The sequence below is a fragment of the Elaeis guineensis genome, chromosome 4, assembly GCF_000442705.2.
Source record: "Elaeis guineensis isolate ETL-2024a chromosome 4, EG11, whole genome shotgun sequence".
NCBI lineage: Eukaryota > Viridiplantae > Streptophyta > Magnoliopsida > Arecales > Arecaceae > Elaeis > Elaeis guineensis.
The window spans coordinates 70,628,597-70,647,346 of NC_025996.2; the positions used below are offsets into that span (position 1 = coordinate 70,628,597).

The following is an 18,750-nucleotide window of genomic DNA, read 5'->3' on the forward strand; positions in this document are numbered from 1 at the left end:
GTCTCTCACGATCACTAACTAGAGAGTCATGCCAAGTAAAGTATCTACATGCACTAGATTGCTAGAATCAAAAAAAAACAAGGAGATCAAATATGTTATGTATCAAATAAAGAAAGAGCATAGGATTCTATCAACTAATGAAAAAAGAAAAGAAAGGCAGCAAACCCATCCCATAATTTTTGCATTAGAGAAATCTCCTCCAAGATTGATCTTTATCCTTGAAGTCTTTAATAGTGTACTTTTGCTAAAAAAAAAAAGTTGACTATATTAGGTGCTTTCATTTTTGAAAATAAGGTAATTCTTCTCTTTCTCAATGCCTTAATTTTTTTTTCTTGTAGAAGCTTTGTTCTCTCTCAAATTAGAGTTTTTCCTCTCTTTTCTTTTTTATAAAAAATTTCTTCCCAACAATACAATGATGTAGCATATTCCCTTCTAATTAACTCTTTCTGTCATATCTTAGATATATTAATACCATATAAAGCCATATGTAAAGTTTCATTTGATTAAGAATGGAATATTGATGGTCATGATTATAATGGATTCAATCTTTAAATTAAAAATTTAATTAAAATTTTAAAAAATTGAGGACTCAAGTAATTGCAGCCCAGATTGCAGGATTATTTTATTAATTAAGCCGTATCAAAATCAAAACAAAATTTAAGATTATATATTTTATTTTTAAAAAAAATTGATCTTGAGAAGCTTCTGGAAGCGCCCACCTGCCCCGCGATACGTTCAAAAGCAGACCAAACAAGCGGAGCGCACCTCATCTTCTTAATTTTTCTTGGTATACCTCACCCTCTTTATTTATTGCCACTTTAATTTTTTCTTGGTATATCTCATCCTCTTTATTTATTGCCACGCCTGTACGTCTTTCATTATTTAGCTCTCGCTCATACCGCGTGGCCCACCTCAACCATCATTTCCTCACTCCAACCGCCCACGCACGTCCATGTTAACCTTGCTCCAGTTGATGGGAAACGGGATGTGAAACGTGCCAACATTGATGGGAAACGTCTGAGATACAAGTATACCTTGCCCTGTCTGTTCCTGAGTTACGGAACTTTCCCTTTTTATGCTTTGCCCGAAAGGCATCATTTTTGGAGTAGAAAGAAAGGAATTCCTATGGAGCACAACTGGGATACCAAACACATCCTCGATTGCAGCGTACTGGCGTGGTTTAAGATGGGTGACGCATGGCAACTGTGTTGGTAGAGCTTTGGGCCTCACAGCTCTGCTTGAAAGATTTAAAGATAAAAGGGGGACGCGGCATTTCATGGAAGCGCTTCAAACCCTCCGCTCCAGAAAACCTAGAACCCATTTAATTTTATCCTCGGCCGCTCTATTCGTTTGTTAATACATACTACATTTTATCCTCCCGACAGAACCATCGAGCGACGACTTGTACGCTTCCTCCAAAGCAAATACCCAGATCGAAGAAAGCCAAGGAATTCAATCCACAGAGAGTGGAGAGGAGCCTCCTCTCGTCCCAGCCCTAGTCCTTCGAGATCCGGTCCCTGCAAAACTCCCCGGTTTGTTCCCAGATCCACATCTCTCGTTCAACAATTCCAGATCCGATCTCTATCTTGATCTGGAGTCGTTTTGACGCAAATTGGCTTCGATTTTTGTGTTGCTTTTGGATTGATTCAGAGGAATGGCGGATGATGCCGGCGCGGCCGCGGGGGAGGATCCGGCGAAGTCGTTGGCGTCGGCGGCGGCGAAGAAGCAGCGAAGGGGGATCTTCTCCCGGATTTGGCGGGGGATCTTTGGAGTGAGGAGTGAGGACTATGAGAAGAGGCTGCAGTCCTTGTCCAAAGAAGAGGCCGCGGTTCATGCGAGGATGAAGCGGCGGGCTCAGTCGTCCAGGAGGATGGTCAGGAATCTTATTGTTCTCTCAGTGATCGTGGAGGTGCGTTCTTGATGCTATCTTTAGGCAGTGCTTTCGTTGTTGGAGTTGTTTGAGATTTTCGGAGTTGGAAGTTTAGTTAGTAATGCGGTGAATTGCTTCAAGACTCTGTGTTTGGTTTGTAGTATTGGTCAGGTAGTTTGTTGGTGCTCAAGTAGGAAAATTTATTGTTTTATCTTAAATTTTGCGCTCATACTTGCTCTTGCTGTGACTAAGGCATAAAAAAAAGACACGAAAAATAAAAGAAAATAGCTTGCTTATGAGAATCATGATAGCTCTTATAGATTTTTGGTTCCTTATTTGGAAAATCAGCTAACAGAACGCACTGGCTGTACTTCTAGAGCTTGATTTCAGATGAGTGTCTTGTGGGGATTGTGGCTTTTGCTGACCAAATCTACTTTGGGAAAAAGCTTGTAACGGTGGAATCTTGAATACAGTGTCAAGAAAGAATCGCAGTTAGGGCTATTTTGTTCCAGATGATTTCCTAGGAATGGAACTAGAGGTTTGAAGCTGAAGTTCTATAAGATATAGTTCACATTCAGCATACAACTAACAAATGATCTCTTCAGATGCTTACACCTATTCTCTCCAACTTATTATACCCATCTACTTGTATTCCATAGTTTGGTCCCAAATGCGACTCCTAATCATTGTAAGAAAACTTGATATTAGCCATTTGACTTCTTCCTTAAATCTGTATTCTCTACTTACATGGTCAATCTGCTGAGACAATAAGCAAAGTGCCACCCACTTTCATGTCTTTTGGGCTTCTTTTGTGTCCTTGAACAAGCCCATTCCCTTATTGGTGACACTATATCCTTTACTTTTCGGTTTCATGGAATTATTTCACAAAATTTGTCCTAGAGATCGTCAAACTAGTGATGAACCAATATTTGATTTTAAAAGTAGAGGCATCACCCTTGATGATTTCATATTTATTGGAGTATTTGACACTAAATCTGTGCATGGATATGTAAGTGATGATCTGATCATTGTAAACCACACATCTTTTGAAGAACCAACAGTGTTCCATTGAGCTATATGAAGATGTCTTTGGAACCACATTAAACAGGGTTAATAAAACGTTGATATCTCATTAAGGTTTGTTCATGGTTATTTTATCAGTGACAGTTTTATTTGCTTTTATTGATATTCAATTTCTTTGTGAATCCGCGAAAAATGATATTTCCTCTTACATTGCCATAAATGAATAAAGCTTCAATATGTTATAGAAATCTTATCATGGTCATTGATGAGTTTAATTGTTTTCATTATTGATTAGGAATTCACCTTTACGATTCTATATCTTCACAGTTAGCATTTTCACTGACTATTGGAGCATGTTTATGACCAGTTTTGGAATTGTGGTGCACTTTCTTTTAACTTTCAGTGCTAGTTCAAACTTGATGTCATTTGTATTGATACGACCTAAGATTTACGAAACTGATGTAATTAAACTATATAGAGGCCAGTTCCAACCTTTTCTCCATCTAAAGTTTAATTTGGACTCTGGGCATGGTCTGAGATATTTTTCTCTATTAATCATGCGTGAAGGCCAACCAGTTCTAAATCTTAAAAACACAAAATTACTTGATGTTTTCACACCATCATTTTTCATTTTCATTGCTGCACTAAGTTTGAAAAAATCTGTGCTACAATAACTGGGTAATCCTAATATTCTAGCCAATGAACTTACAACTGGTGCGTTGGACATGAATGCGGAGGATTATGTTATATTTTCTGCCATGCAGGAGCTTCTTTGCTTGAATGATGATGAGATTATTGCATTAACTACGTCAACCATTCTTTGCAATCTTTGTATTCTTCATAATTTTACTCTTTTGCCTTCGTTAGAGGGGCCGGGGGGTGGGGGGTGGGGTGAGGCATGGTGATGCAGGATAATTTAGGAGGATGGCCTGCTATGTGTAGATGGGCTTAAGGGGTGAGTGAAATCAAGAAAATTGGGAGAAAAGTGTATAGAAGAAGAAATTAGAGATAGATGACATAGAGAGAGAGGGTAAGGAGAGGAGGAGAGAGAGAGAGAAGCAACTTTCTTGTTCAACAATACAAATACAATACATGATTCAAATATATTCTCTTAGCTACAATCAATATATATAACATACCCTAACTTGAGAAACTCATAACCAAATACATTGAAAAGGTGACTTAGGGCCCAAGTAACTTGACAGACAAGTAACTTGAGGTAGGCTAAGCAAACCAAGAAGGATCATGATTCTAATAAAATATTAAAAAAAAAGCACCTAATACATTAACAAATTTGGACCATATGATAGTTTTCATGTTTCAATATATTGTGTTGATACCACAAGTAATTGGATGAGGCTTGAATCATTATAATAAAAATTGTGTCCCATGATCCTAGCCCTTAACTTCCTCATACTCTTGTGCTGCATGGATCTTGTCCTCGAGATCATTTTGATGTTGTCTATCATCATGCTCCATTGTTGGATCTCCAATATTTGATGATGCAGGCCAACTTGTGATTTTCTTGCAATTGCTCCATCAATTGATTCTTTAATCCCCCTATGATCAATGACCGTGAAGCTTTTGATTAACCAATTGATATCACCATTGATAAATATGCAAAATCGGTGAGAGAACTGATCTTCGAAGTTCTTTGGTACAATTTCAATCCTTGTAGATGGTGATCCATCTTTCATGAATTAGAGAGTCCTTCAAGGCTGCATCTTCAAAGCCTTTAAAGCCTTCACTTTTCTTATCAAGGTTCTCTAGGCATGGTGCATCTTCAGTTGCAGCTTCTTGATATCAAGGGTTAATTGCTTCTTGGACGTTCCATGGACTGATCTTTGATGATAGGACTCTTATCTGATTGATATTTGTATGCAATACTTTTGATTTGTGGTTATTTATGTTGATGGATCTGTATTTGCACTGGAAGAATATGTGCAGAAGCTTGCTGATGATTGAGGATCAGATGGGATGAAACTAGATAGATGTATTGTGCAACTCCTTGGGCTATAGCAGATTCTTGCAACAAAGCTTTAGTTGATGAAAGATCAATCCTAAAACATAACCCTTCATTTGATACCATGATGATGAGGGGAAAGAGGAACGATAAAAAGATCAGCAGGGGAAGAAAGGAAGAAAAGAATAGGACCCTTTAGCTTTGTTATCCTTTGTCAAATTTGACTCACTATTTCATGACATGTGAAAAGACAACCAAAGGAAGAGTAGAACAGTGGAATAAGGAATGCAGGACAAGTTAGGGGGATGGCATGCTATGCATATATTGGTCTGGCACAATAAGATAATCAAGGAAATAGAGAGAGAAGAAAGTATGGGAAAGAAGACAAGGCACTTGAGCATGAGAGGAGAGAGTGAGGGCGAGGCGAGAGAGAGGGATAAGAGGAAGCAACAACTTTCTTGCTCAAAAATACAGATTCATTCCATGATTAAAGTCTATCCTCTCAGCTAGTTCAGACACTCGATATATATATATATATATAGCCTACCCTAACTTAAACATGTAAAAAATACACAAAAAATGTGACTGACTGTCCAAGTAAATTGATGGCCAGGTAACTCAAGTCCCAATGTACTCAAGCCTTTGCAATGCAAGGACCAAGGACCATGACTCTAGTAAAATATTAAACAAATACACACCTAAAACATAAACAAATTTGGACCATATGATAGTTTTCATGTTTCAATATACTTCATGGATACAAAAGTAACTGGATGAGGCTTGAATCATTATGACAAAAATTGTATCTCATGATCCTAACCCTTGACTTCATCAAGGGGAGGTGGTTTCAGCATAGAAAAGATTGAGGCGATCAAATTTGAAATTCTTCATGATGATCTCAATCTATTTCGAATCTATAATTTTCACCTAAATTTGGAATGAAAAATAAGATCTACACAACAAATATGTGAGAGATAGGTTTTGAGTCTTACCAAGGAAATAGCAAGAATTATAGAAAAGTTGGCAGTGAAGAGAAAGAAGAAAACAAGGCTCATTCCTTGATGTATCCAAAAACTTCCTTGTCATTGTTTTTACTACATGTATATAGGCCTTATAACTTCCCACTTCTTGAAACTTTGTTTTAACTATTGATTTAGTCAAGGTTTATGGTACCAGTTTTGGTACACATGCCAATACCCAAATGGTAGTTTTGGTATATTATGGTTCTTGGTATCAACAGTTGGTATTGGGAAACATTCCTAGGGTTGCAAACAAGCCAAACATAAGCAAGCTAAGGCTAGCTTGAGCTTGGCTTGAAATTTTAGAACATTAGCTTGAGCTTAGCTCAAGCTCAATTCATATTGGGAGGATGGAGCTTGGGCTTCACTGTCTCACATTAATCCAGCTTGACATCAGCTCTCTTCAACTTAAAATGGCATTGTTTCCCTATTGAGGTAGCAGAGATTGTGAAGAGAATCTAAGCAGCCATTGAAATGGATGTCAAGGCTAGGTATGATCAGATCAATATTTTGTTGTGAAAATCACCTTCTTCAAGGCTAGGATCATAAATATGAAAAGAATATAAGTAAAGCTGGAATGCCAGTGTCAAGAGATGTGGGCTTTCATGGTGAATAGATGATTTTGTAGAGGAGTCGGAGTTGTGTTGGTGGAGTTTGTATGTGAGAGAGAAGAGGGAGGAATGTGTAAGGTAACAGCCATGGAGGGTTGGAGGGAAGAAATAGATCTTTCATCAGAGAGAAGAAAGAAGGGTAGTACACCACTGTGGAGTGTTGTAGGTAGATAGAAGGAGTGGACTAGGGTATCTTAAAAGCTCTCCCATCAATTATGATCCAAGTGCTAGAATGTATATGGCATCTTAAGAGCTCACTTATTAATCCTAACCTTTAGATTTTGATCAAATGACTACAATGTACTGCATATATTTACAACCATTAAAATACATTCTTCAAACGACAGTTGCTAATTTTTAATTTCACATGCAATGAAATATTTATATATAATGAAAAGTTCTATCTAGTATTTGATGCTATATTGAGCCAAGGATGAACAAGCTATGGCCAGTCTGTTTTCATATTTCTTATTTTTCAAGCTCAAATTTCTTGCTCGTGTTCATCTTGTATACCTGTTGAGAAGCTAGTATCAAGCCTTGTTTTGAACCAAACATGAGTTGTTCATGAAGAGCTTGTTCATTTGACAGCCCTAGGTGCACAGAGTATTGGTTCCCTATGGGTATGCATTAGTATGCCTAGTAAGGACCAGTATGCTCAGGTATTGTAAACCATGGATTTAATCAAATTTGTCCAAAGCCTAAACTAAACTTGTGGGTAAATAAAATAAAACTATGATATTATATTTCTAATCCTGCCATGACCCCCTTCATACTAGGTTAACTTGGTCAAACCAAGTCTGTTTGGTGTCTGAAACACAATGAATCGATTTGTCTCCCAAAGCATGTGGCATATAGCTGAAATGGACTTTGGCATCTGAAGTCATGGCTTCCAAAATTAAGAGATTATTCCTGACAGGAGGAAAAAAATTCAAAATTTAATTATGGTAAAAGATTTATCTGATCCTAAACTACTAATTAACTGTTTACTGTTGCTTTATTAGTTGGGCAGGGGAGTGGAGATGAGGGTAGGCATATGAAACATCTTTGGCTATTCAAATTTGAAATTCCAAAAGATGCAATTATCTTATGGATTAGTGACTTCTAAAAATGTCAAACAAGTTTTCTTCTTCCATCAAATGGATATTATCATAGCAAAATAGTTCTTGATGCTTAAACTGAAGCAATTAACTTGAGAACCAGTCAACTAAGTTGTTAACTGAGGACTTTCAGTGCTGATGAGCTTTTCACAAAGAATAAGTGCTAAACAGATGTTTTTGAATTGCCATTAATGTGGCATATTAAAATCTTGGTATTCATATAAACAATGCTATATTGGTAGAATATACCTTTTAACACTGTCCTCTTCTAATGGTTCGTTAGTAAATTTTGTTGGTCTACTTCAAAATGAGATAAGTTGATTAGTGATAAAATTTCTGAATGTAATGCGTTTCTCGCTGAGAATGTTGATCAGAAACATAATGCATATTTATTAAATTTAAAGTTTTGCTGCTCAGTTATGACCATGAATAACAAGCGAAGACACTTAGAGTTTGACCAAATTTGTTGAATTTCCTTGTTTTGCAACATGTGCAACTATTTCTTACTGAAAAATTATAAATTTGGTGGATTTGTTGTACATATGCTTGTATAGTCACAATACTAGACACTCTAAAGTATTAGGCAATAGATGGCTTGAACATCCTTTCACCTTTTGAGGACTAACATCTATAATATAGTGGATTAATTGTAACAATGCTTTAAATATCTTTTATATTCAAAATGCTTTCAAGATCCTGTGCATGTCAAAGTAGGTGGTGGAGGTCAAAGCAGGTGATCCATATTCTTTTGCAATCTTCAGCTAATACTTATTTTCCATCTATGGGATGCTTTTGCATTTAACCCTAGGGCCTTATTAGGCAAATGTGGTTAAATAAATCAAATCTCCACAAGTACATGGCTATCATTTGTCATAGAAAGACAGGGCATATAGCTTACTTGAAGAGGATTTTTGTCTGACATTATTTTTCAAAAATTATGTGTCATATTTTTCAGTGAACTTTGCACTTTTAATCTTGCAATGATCATTTCCTTGTGGACCTTAATAATAAATATATAATTTTTAGAGGGGCTTTATTTCTGATCTTTCTCTTACTGAGTTTGACATCCAACATCTCAAAATCTGGATCCAGCCATTGTGCCTTTATAACAAATATTTTCTTCTACTTTAACGCTAGCAGGTAGTGTTATAATTTGAGGTGCTTGATAACCTTTTGACTCATATGAAGTGTTTTAATTCCTCATTATAGCAGAGGGACTTTTTATTGGATGCATAACCTGCATGGCTATGAAATTTATAATGCTTTTGCTGTTTTCCCATGTATGGTGAAAATATAGGTGTAAAATTGTTTGATTCTTGATACATGTAAGTTTTGTTTGGATATCAGAAGGTCTTACTGGCTGATAAGATCCTTAGGTGGGCATTATTATTGGAAGTCATGGTGAAAATGGAATCTTTATGAGGGATCAAGGAGATATTGGCGAGCTGAAGGAGCAACTAATATCTAAATTTTTAGGATAACATAGGTCACATCTGAGAAGTGTTTTCTTATCCTGAAAAATAGGACTAGCTGTCTGCCTCCTATCTATTTCTGCCACTTGGTTCCGATGGTTTTCTCAAAAGAGAGGCCTTGTTGAAAGATCTTGTTAGACCAATAACATCTTCTGACATCCAAACTGGACTCTTAATGTAACAATTTACTTGATACAAATGGGCTTAAATAAAGTTGCTGTATTTGTCTTTGAGCATATCGAGCATAATTTATTTCAAGTGTTAGGTACTCATTTAAGGTGCACAAGAAGTTAACAAAATTCAAAGGACTTCTTTGGTTGATCAGTGGACTTCCTGTGCTTAGGGATGGTACTTGATCTTGGCCTTGCATTGGCAGCATCATCGGCCTAGCATAGGACATATACGTATACGTATATGTATATATATATATACGTATGCTTAGGGATGTGCAAGAGTTTCTAGTCACTTTTGTTGCAAAATGGTGTGATTCTTTTCATGGTTTTAAGTCCTAGTGCGATAGGGGGCATCCCGGCAGGACAAGGGGCGTCCTAGCTATCCTATCCTGTTCCTGTGAGAAAACGGGATAGGGATGAAGTGGGAACTCCGAAATCCATCCATGTAGGGAGAGAAAAAGAAAGAGGAAATAAAAAAAGAAGGAAAGATGAAGAAAAGGAAAAACTAAAAGGAAAAAAGAAGATTAAGAAAAGAAAGAAAGGGAGAAGAAAAAGAAAGGAAGCAAGGGAAGAGAAAGAAGAAGAACAAGGAAGGGAAGAAAAGAAGAAGAACAAGGAAAAAAGAAATAAAGGGATAAGAAAAAGAAAGAAAAAGGAAAAGAGAGAAAGGAAGGTAGAAGAAAAAGAAACACAGGGAGGAAGGAAAGAAAGAAGAAAAAAGAAAAAGATGAAAAAGAAAGAAAAAGAGAAAAAAAGAAGGGGAGAGAGACGGAGGATATCTATTGGGATACATGATCGGGATGCTATTGAGAAGGGGCAGGACAATGGGGCATCCTGTTCCATGGAGAAATGGGGACATGCCTGCCTCACGGGATTTAAAACATTGATTCCCTTGTTGCAAATTTATTTATAATCTAGGTGAACAATGAAATGTGCATGTCTTATGGTTTAGTTGATGAAATCAAGATGGATGCCTGTGCCATTAGATGATATCATGTCAAGCACTGCCATTTCAGAGAATAATCAAATAGCAGACATGTACATAATGTCATTGATATACGTACTCCCAGATGAGGGTGTATATAGGAATTCTGCACTTACTGAAGCTAGTTTGTATGTTTCTCCATGTTATAATGCAAGAACAGTCATAGTTGAAAGATCTCGTTAATGTTTTATACAAAAATAATGAAATTTGTTGTAATTTTAGGAGCACTCAAGCTGGCATATTTGATAATTTAGGGGTTGCTTCGATTTGATGTTAGCAATGTTTACATCTAGTCTAGATAAAGTTCTTAAAAAAGTGCTTGACTTAGTTCTGTCTTGCTGAGACGTATTCTAGACTTGTTTTCATCCTTTATGCACGGTGGCAGGGAATAAAGATGTTAGTCTATGCAGATTTTCAGATATTAATATCAGAATACTGGAAATTAGTTGGCCCCTAGCTAGGTGAAGACCACACTATATTCTGGATTTCCTTTTTTTCCTTTTTTGTCAATTGTTGTTTCTTTTCTTTTTGAAGTTTCTTATAGATGCATGGTTGCAAGCACTTGTTACCAAACAATTTGTGCTGTTGCCACTTTGTCAAAATAGGCTGGTTATTTTTCATATATTCTTTTGTTTAGGAGTGGCGTCAGTATTCATCTTGTCTCTGTGAAAAATACATGCTTTCCTATTTAGTTATAGATTGCATTTTCAACTTGAACCGTGCTTCTTATATCTCTTAACTTTTTTCTTTTCTTTTTTTTTTTTCAGGTCATAGCAGTTGTATATGCTATTATGACCACAAGATCACTAGATCTGAACTGGCAGATGAGGGCAGTTCGAGTTTTGCCTATGTTTGTTTTACCTGGTTTATCTTCTGTTATCTATTCAACACTTGTAAGCTTCACAAGGATGCGTAAATATCTCAAACTCTAAACTCAAGCTGAATTGTTATTTAACCTTCACATTTACTAGTGATCTTCTATTTTTCATCTACCAATAGATTGTTTTTACTATTTATTATTTATATATATATATATATATATATATATTTGGTCTTGTGTATTATTCGGTTGAACTGATTTACCATGGAGAGTACCTTTATGCCAGTGAGAAGATTGTGTTTCCAAGATGTCTGTTTGGTCAAAACTTTTTTCTTTAACACTATGCAGTATAAATATGAATATTTACATGATGACACGTGGCTTGGAAATTTGAATTTGTGACGATTTTGACACAAAAGGGGCTTTAATGGCAATATTTTTGTCATTCAAAAACATGTATACATATTTGATGAATTATGCCTTTGTAGGTTGCCAAATGTTATCATCCTAACCAATGACCACCGAACCAATATCAAGAGTCATACCAGTCAGCGACTGGTATGGTACCTATATGTACCTTATTGAATCACAATGTACTGGAATTAGGGGAGGGAGAGGGAGGGGAGGGAGAGGAAGGAGTGGAGGGGGGGGGGGGAGGCGGAGGGAGAGAGTGGGAGAGGCTGAGGCCTCACATGGAAATAGAGAGGCTGATGAGGGCTTCGAGGAGGAGATGAGAGAGGGGGAGAGGGGAAGCAAGGGCTTTGAGAGCTTCAAGCTGTCCGACAACTCTGGATCCTATGATGGAGACTGAGAGAGAGAGAGAGAGAGGACTCGGTCAGGTTGTGATTGTCGTTGGACATGGATGAGATGTTGTCAAATGGTGCTGTCAAAGGACAAAGGTCGGTTGAGGAGGTGGCATGGGGAGAGAGGGGACGCGAGAGGGCTTCAACCTTCGAGGGCTTTGGGAAAGTCAGAATTCTTCGAGCTTTCTTAACCAATGTTTATTCGACTGGCTGAATCATGCCTATAACCAACCTTTATGATTTGGTACATCCTGAATTGGCCAGTTTAGCATAGTTTGGTGATCCATGATTCCGAATCAAACACCAAAAAATGCTTAGCATTAGAGGTGCACTGGACTTAGGTCTTTACCTAGTACGTAGCAGACCATCATGCTCTGTAGCTAATGTCACTGGTGGCCCTCTCTGTGGCAGCTCCTACTCTAGTCTAGGTCACCCTCTCTATGTGACAGCTTTCACTTGAGGACAATAAGGTAGCCCTTTCCCTATGGCAGCTATGCTCTAGTCACTAGGACCGGCAGTTCTTGCTCTAGCCCTTTTTTCGTCGAGCAGCCTTTTCTATAGGTTGCCCATTCTGTGGCTCAAACCCCAGACATAGGGCTAGCTTTGGTACCAAATGTTATGATGCTAACCAATCCACCAAAAATGCCTAGGTGTTTAGAGGCTTGGAAATTCGAATTTGTAAATGATTTTGACACATAAGGGGGCTTTAATGGAAATACTTTGGTTGTTCAGAAAAAAAGTTATGTATTTTGACATGTTTAAGCCTTTATAGGATGCTCAAGCAGAAAATTCTTCTACATATCTCTAATACTAAAGAGCATTACACATTCAAAATTTGAATAATATGCATTTCTCTGAGAATGATTCCATTTGTACTTTAACATATTACATCGTAAATTCTGACCTCATTTTGTTCAGGTCCTTCATCCTTCATGCTTTATCAGGAATATCATTCAACTTAAAGAATAGTATATTTGGATGTTTGACCACTAATTTAAACTATTTTGACAAACCATATTAACAATCAATGCCGTCTTCTGCTGAATCATGCCTGCTATAAATTTTTAATGATCTGCCTAATTCCTTTTTATCATTTTAAATAAATTTCTTCCTTCTGTCAATGTACTTTCTAGTTTCAACTCCTGTTGGCAAAAATTATTTCAAATAAAATCTTGCAAAATACAGGAGGATTTATGTATTAACAAAGTTGCCTGTCACAGCTCGTCCGTTGTGCTGGAGCATTCTCCTGGCATTTGTTCTCATGTTAATTAATTTTCCATTCAGTTTAAACAAAGGCATGGAGCTTGCGTCCATATATCATTTGAACTTGTCTTTAAAATATTGTGGAGATGTCAACATGTCCACAATTCCCATAAACAGCATAACCTATGTCAATGTTGGTTGTGTGAAATAGGTGAGGTTCTAGAAATATTTGGGTCCTCAGTGATGTAATAGTCTGCATCATGGTCATATTTTCGAAAGAAATCTAACAATGTCACGAAAAAATTACATCCCTGATATATGATAATGGCAGATTAATTGACTCTAAAACATCTTGGGAATACCTAACTTACAGACTCCCCATTCTCATGGGGTAATCATAACCATGATCTCATTCTTATCATTTAGGATTAATTGGTGGAGATGGAAATCCACAATTTGACAAAACTTTATAAGAAACAAAATGCATATGAAACAGAATTTTCCAACGACTATGGAGATGTCCTAAGCTTATATTTGAGTGAACAAAGATCTTCATGTAAAGTTCATGAGATTTTGCTACGTTAGAGGCATTTCTATGTTATATTTATTGTAGTTGATGTCCTAGAATGCTTGGTTGATGAGGATTTTTAAAGTCAAACTCGTTGGAAAAGGATTAGATGGTTGTGATCATGGTTTTCTGAAGCATCTCGAATCAAATGGTTCAAGCTGTGCCGAACCGTAGCAGTGAGAAACTGATTTGGTTCCGGCATACAAAACGGCACGGTGGAGTCTCGAAGGAAGGGAGAAGAAATAGAGGAAGAGAGAGAGGGGGGAGGAGAGGGAGAGCAAGAGAGGGCGCTGGAGGCCGTCGGAGATCATCCAAAGCTCTGCCAAGCTTGGTAATGGCGGAGGGAGAGAAGGAGAGAGGGGGAGACTGGGAGATCGGGGTTACTGGATCATCGAAGCGACTTTGACGTCGATGCAACTTTTTCGACAGCAGGTGTGCGAGCATCGAGGACGGCCTCCACCCTCTTTTTGTGCGGAATAGGGGCTCACCCTTGTTTTGTGTTTTTTTTTTATTTTTAACGGGCGAAGTCGGCAACGAAATTGCCGACTTCACCTTTTTTAAAAAAAAATTTGATTGAAGTTGGCAAATTATTTGCTGACTTCAATCGATTTTTTTTTTAAAAAAAAATAAGGTGAACCCCTATTTCGAATCCGGCCTCCTCCAGCCCAGCCGTCCTCCGCTCCCTCGGAGCTGGCTCGCCAGCCATCGGAGAGCTTGCGGTGGTTTTGCCGTCTGTTCGGAGGCCTTTAAGGGCCTCCGGTGATCCTATGAGTTCTTCGTCTCTCTTCTTCCCTCCTTCCGGCCTTACCATGCTTGGAAGCCATCGGAGGCCTTCTGTTCCTCTCCCTCTTCCTCCCCTCTTTCCCTCTCCCTCTTCCTCTCCTTCTCCCACCCCCCCTCTCTTCCCTTTTTTCTCCCTCTCCCCTTCTCTATCGTATCAGTTTGCGTCGATCTGGTCTGGTACAGATCCATACCGATTTGTACCCCGATCGGCCGACACAGATCCTGGTTTCGGCTCCGAGAACCTTGGTTGTGATTGTGATATTTATAGTTGGCAGGAATCTAAATGGTTTGATAAATCCTTCAGTTTTACAACATCACCTGAATCTTTCGATTTGGTTGGGCATTCTTTGTGGTTGATAAGTTATCTTTTGCGTGGAATCCCTATGTACAGGATTGGTTCTTATTCTTGACGTTTCTGTTGTCCAATTTTTTTATTCTTAAGCAAGCTCCTGATAAAGCTTGGTTGATCATGATTCATTTTTTTGTCTTTGATTTTTTTTACTTTTGTTTTGACAAAGATTTCACCTAGCTTTTTTTTCCTCTTAATTCTTTTTCTTTGCAAGAATGCTAGCCAATCTCATTGGTGTCTTATTTGGGCTAGATGGTTGTGATCAAGGTTTGCCATCTCAGTATCGGCCCCGTACCGGTGTCAACTTGTTATTTTGTTAGTATGGGACTAGTTCAGTGTACCGAGTGTCAATACGCCCCTTGTACCACATACCGGTATTGAACTGATACGATGCGGTATATGCCTCGTACCATCCATTTTAGTATGGTTTGGCAAACCTTGGTTGTGATTGTGATGTTTATTTATTGTAGGATGAAATGCTTGCCTCTAGTAGAATTATTTCAGAGTTTGCTATACTTGTCAACACCGGTGCATACTGACCATACTGTACCATATCGGTATTGAACTGATATGTGGTATTGGGGGCGCATCAATACTCGACATGTCAAATTGGCCCCCATATTGGGTATATAGATGTCATAATAGGATGGTACCGGTATGGGGATTGTATTGAGATGGTGAATCCTAGATTTTTTCATTACATCTTTGGAAGCCAACAGAAATATATATCGACAATAGACAATCCTTCTTGCTTTATTGTGGTGGCTCATGTTGATTAATATTTATAAAGTCCTTGTTGAATTCAAAAAGTTTTGATCCATCTTCATGTCTCCGTTCAAGTTTTCTTGGGTTGCTTCTGTACCTCTTAGCACTTCATTTTCCTGATTCTTGAATGTGGGTCCCTTGCTTTGCTTGGTCTATTGGTAATTCTTCATTGCATGTGATTATTCCATCCCAAAAGGTTCTGTTTCTTTACCATCTATTTCTGTAACTTCCACTGATGATATAATCTACCTATTGTATCTTGGTGGCAAGGCTGGGTAACAGCATGTAACTAGTCCACCAAGTCACATTTTTTGCAAGATGTTAAATGAGTTTTTCTTGGTTGGTTCTGCATCTGGCTAGATGTTTGGTCTGTTTTGTGCAGAATTTTCTTTAATGGACTTAACAATGACAAATATGTGAAAGAGAGTTTCTTTTTACCTTTTACTTTTCTTCCACTTGTGCCTTAAGAGTTTCTTTACTTCAGGTATCTTATGGGATTTCTGTTGTCAGAATTGTAATCTCTCTTATCAGAATGTTGTTGCATATGTTGTTGTAGTTGATATCCTGTTAGATTTCTAATGACCAAATATTGTTTAAAATTTGTGGAGTTCTTTATAACTTTCATGTGTAATTTAACCATTCAGCAACTTCTTCTGCTGACATATTTCCTGAGAATGGATGGATTTTATTGGCATTTTCAGTTCTTTTTCTTACGAGTTTATGAGATGCTTTTTAAGGAAGTTGCCGATTCATTACAAATGTTGATAGTTGCTGTGTGTTGCAAAATGTTGATAGTTGTTTATGTTGTATGATTAATTGGGATACTGATGTTATTGGGCACTCAAACTGATTATGATCATAATATCCTGCTGGTAGTTGATCGCAAAGACCAGAAAACACTTGAAAGGCTACGTGCTGAGAGGAAAGCAAAGATTGATGAGCTTAAAGAAAGAACAAATTATTACACAACACAAGAACTCATTCAGGTGATTAGCTCAAGTTGATCATGTACTCTTTTCTTCCTTCCTCTGTTCATCATTTTTAAGGCAATATCTTGGCTTGAATATTATATGCCATATACATGTTGTTATTATGTTTAGGATACTACATCCAAATTCCATTCCTGCATTTGATTTCTATCTAACATTATATCTTGTGCATAATCCTGAAAAATAACCATCATAGCTCATTGGTATGCTATCTAAGTAAGTCATTTTGTTTAATGATAATGTTAACCTATGATGTGATATAGTCTCGGAAGCTCGGACTAGCTAAAAATGAAAGTCTGAGAGCTTGGATCCAATTGTTTCCGTCTTCTGCTAGTATGGTGCTGGTTTGCTTATATTTAACTCCACTTATTTGGTGCCTCTTTATCCAGAAATATGACCTTGATCCTACTGCAAAGGCTGCAGCAGCAAGTGTTCTAGCATCTAAATTGGGGGCGGATTCTGGTTTGAAAGTATATGTCGGAGATGAACCTAAGACCAATTCACTGGCCAAAAGCAAGGATGTTGAGCTGGTGCAATCTGATGGGCTCCGGAATAGGAAACAATCTCATTCAAGAAGCGATCATGCTGGGAGTGCAACTACTTATGTGGTCGATGAAACTTCCATGGGGTTCAGGGGTGACAGCCAAGATGTGCCAGTTCAGTCTCCGAAGGTTGTTGAACATTTTAAAGGTTCAAGCCCTAGCAATGGTGGATGGATTGCACGCATTGCTGCACTGCTTGTGGGCGAGGATCCATCACAGTCTTATGCGCTTATTTGTGGCAACTGCCACATGCATAATGGTGTGAATAAATATCATGTTTCCTTAATAAATTCGTGCAACAGTTGTTTGTTCCACAGGATGCAAAGTAATTGATTCTGTGGTTGAATATGCAGGACTAGCCAGGAAAGAGGATTTTCCACACATAACATATTACTGCCCACACTGTGATGCTTTGAACACATCGCAGCAATCTGGAGAACTTGCCTCAGGTTGCGGTTCTGGCAGGACCAGTCCACCTACTCCAGTTGATGGAAATCATGCTTGCAATGCTTTGACGGGGAGGGAAGTCACGAACAACATGACAAATGCTCGGGAGCCTTCTGTGTTAGGGGGTGGTGATAAAGTAAATGCTGTTCAGGCTAGTTGAGGATTTTGCATACGTTGACAGTGTTTCTTTTTACCTTTTCTCTATATTGTGATATGCCCTGTGTTCTGGAAAGGAAGTGTGATAGGACTGCTTACCATTTAATTGTATATTGTGAAGGGAGAGTAGGTTGGCTTGTTATATGTAGTGTAAATTTGTGTCTCATAATCCATGATTCCACATGAATTCCGCGTGTCGTTCATAGTAGCTGTTGGCAGAACGTAGGAGAGATGATTTGCGAAGATAGGATCTAACTTCTCTCAGACCCCTCAGTGCTCTGCAGGGGGAATTTCAAACCACTTACCACTCATTAATATGAATTGTTTTATGTGCTGCAAGCAAGTCTTTAGAGTGCCAGCGCTAACGAATTGCCCTCAGATTATGGGAGATTCGTTGTGTTAGACTAAGCGTATGTTTCGTTATTTTCATTTTTATTGAACCAAGTGGGGAGGATCTAGCTCGCGATTGCTTTATTGTCCTTTTAGACCTGTTTGGACGATCAAAAGAGAGCTAGTGAAAGAAGAAGAGATCATTGGGAGAACTGTGTGAGATCGTTGATCTTAGTCAATCTGCATCACTTTGAATGCATGAATCTGTCTGGTAAAGGTGATATCCAATATGAAAAAAGATGCTTTACAGAAGAAAAGGATTGTGTATGGAAAGTTGGAACAGAGTTACGGGCTCCCTTTTTTTGCATTATTCGCCTCATTTCCTGCTCTCTTTTCAATTCTGGTTTGAGAAATCTCATTTGTAGGCTGGAATGCTTTTTCTTTTCTTCCCAGAGCAAAGAAGTCTCTTCGTAACTTTCTTATTAATCAATTTAGTCATGTTCTTTTGCATTTCTAGATGGATAAGTTGTTATTATTATTATTATTGTTTTAGTTAAGATGGAGTTATCATATAAGTCTAGCATGGATATAATAAAAAAAGTCAAAAAAAAAGATATGATGAAATGGCACCGGTATACCAGTAAAATCAATCCATAAATCTCTTCTTGAGTGCTCAGCAATAAATGAGGCCATTCAGTCCAAGATACTATTGGTATCATAGCAGACGAGCTTGACAACAATTAAGGCATAATCTCCCAGCAGTCGTCAAATATTTTGCAAGA

General features: G+C 37.9%; 1 protein-coding gene across 1 annotated transcript; it reads left to right on the top strand.

Annotated features, from left to right (window-relative positions):
* Positions 1 to 1,081: 1,081 nt before the first annotated feature.
* On the top strand, positions 1,082 to 17,825 carry LOC105034394 (uncharacterized protein At2g24330). Its single transcript, XM_010909536.4, has 6 exons — positions 1,082 to 1,532; positions 1,651 to 1,909; positions 10,981 to 11,125; positions 16,381 to 16,490; positions 16,883 to 17,294; positions 17,389 to 17,825. The coding sequence occupies exons 2-6, from the start codon at positions 1,655 to 1,657 to the stop codon at positions 17,640 to 17,642; spliced, it is 1,176 nt and encodes a 391-aa protein (XP_010907838.4). The 5' UTR covers positions 1,082 to 1,532; positions 1,651 to 1,654; the 3' UTR covers positions 17,643 to 17,825.
* Positions 17,826 to 18,750: the final 925 nt, after the last annotated feature.

Bases quoted from the DNA above. Each gene is read 5' to 3' on its own strand.
- LOC105034394 (XM_010909536.4), top strand. From the start codon at position 1,655: ATGGCGGATGATGCCGGCGCGGCCGCGGGGGAGGATCCGGCGAAGTCG. The intron at 1,910-10,980 runs GTGCGTTCTTGA...TTTTTTTTTCAG, and splicing joins TTCTCTCAGTGATCGTGGAG to GTCATAGCAGTTGTATATGC. The intron at 17,295-17,388 runs GTGTGAATAAAT...TTGAATATGCAG, and splicing joins CAACTGCCACATGCATAATG to GACTAGCCAGGAAAGAGGAT.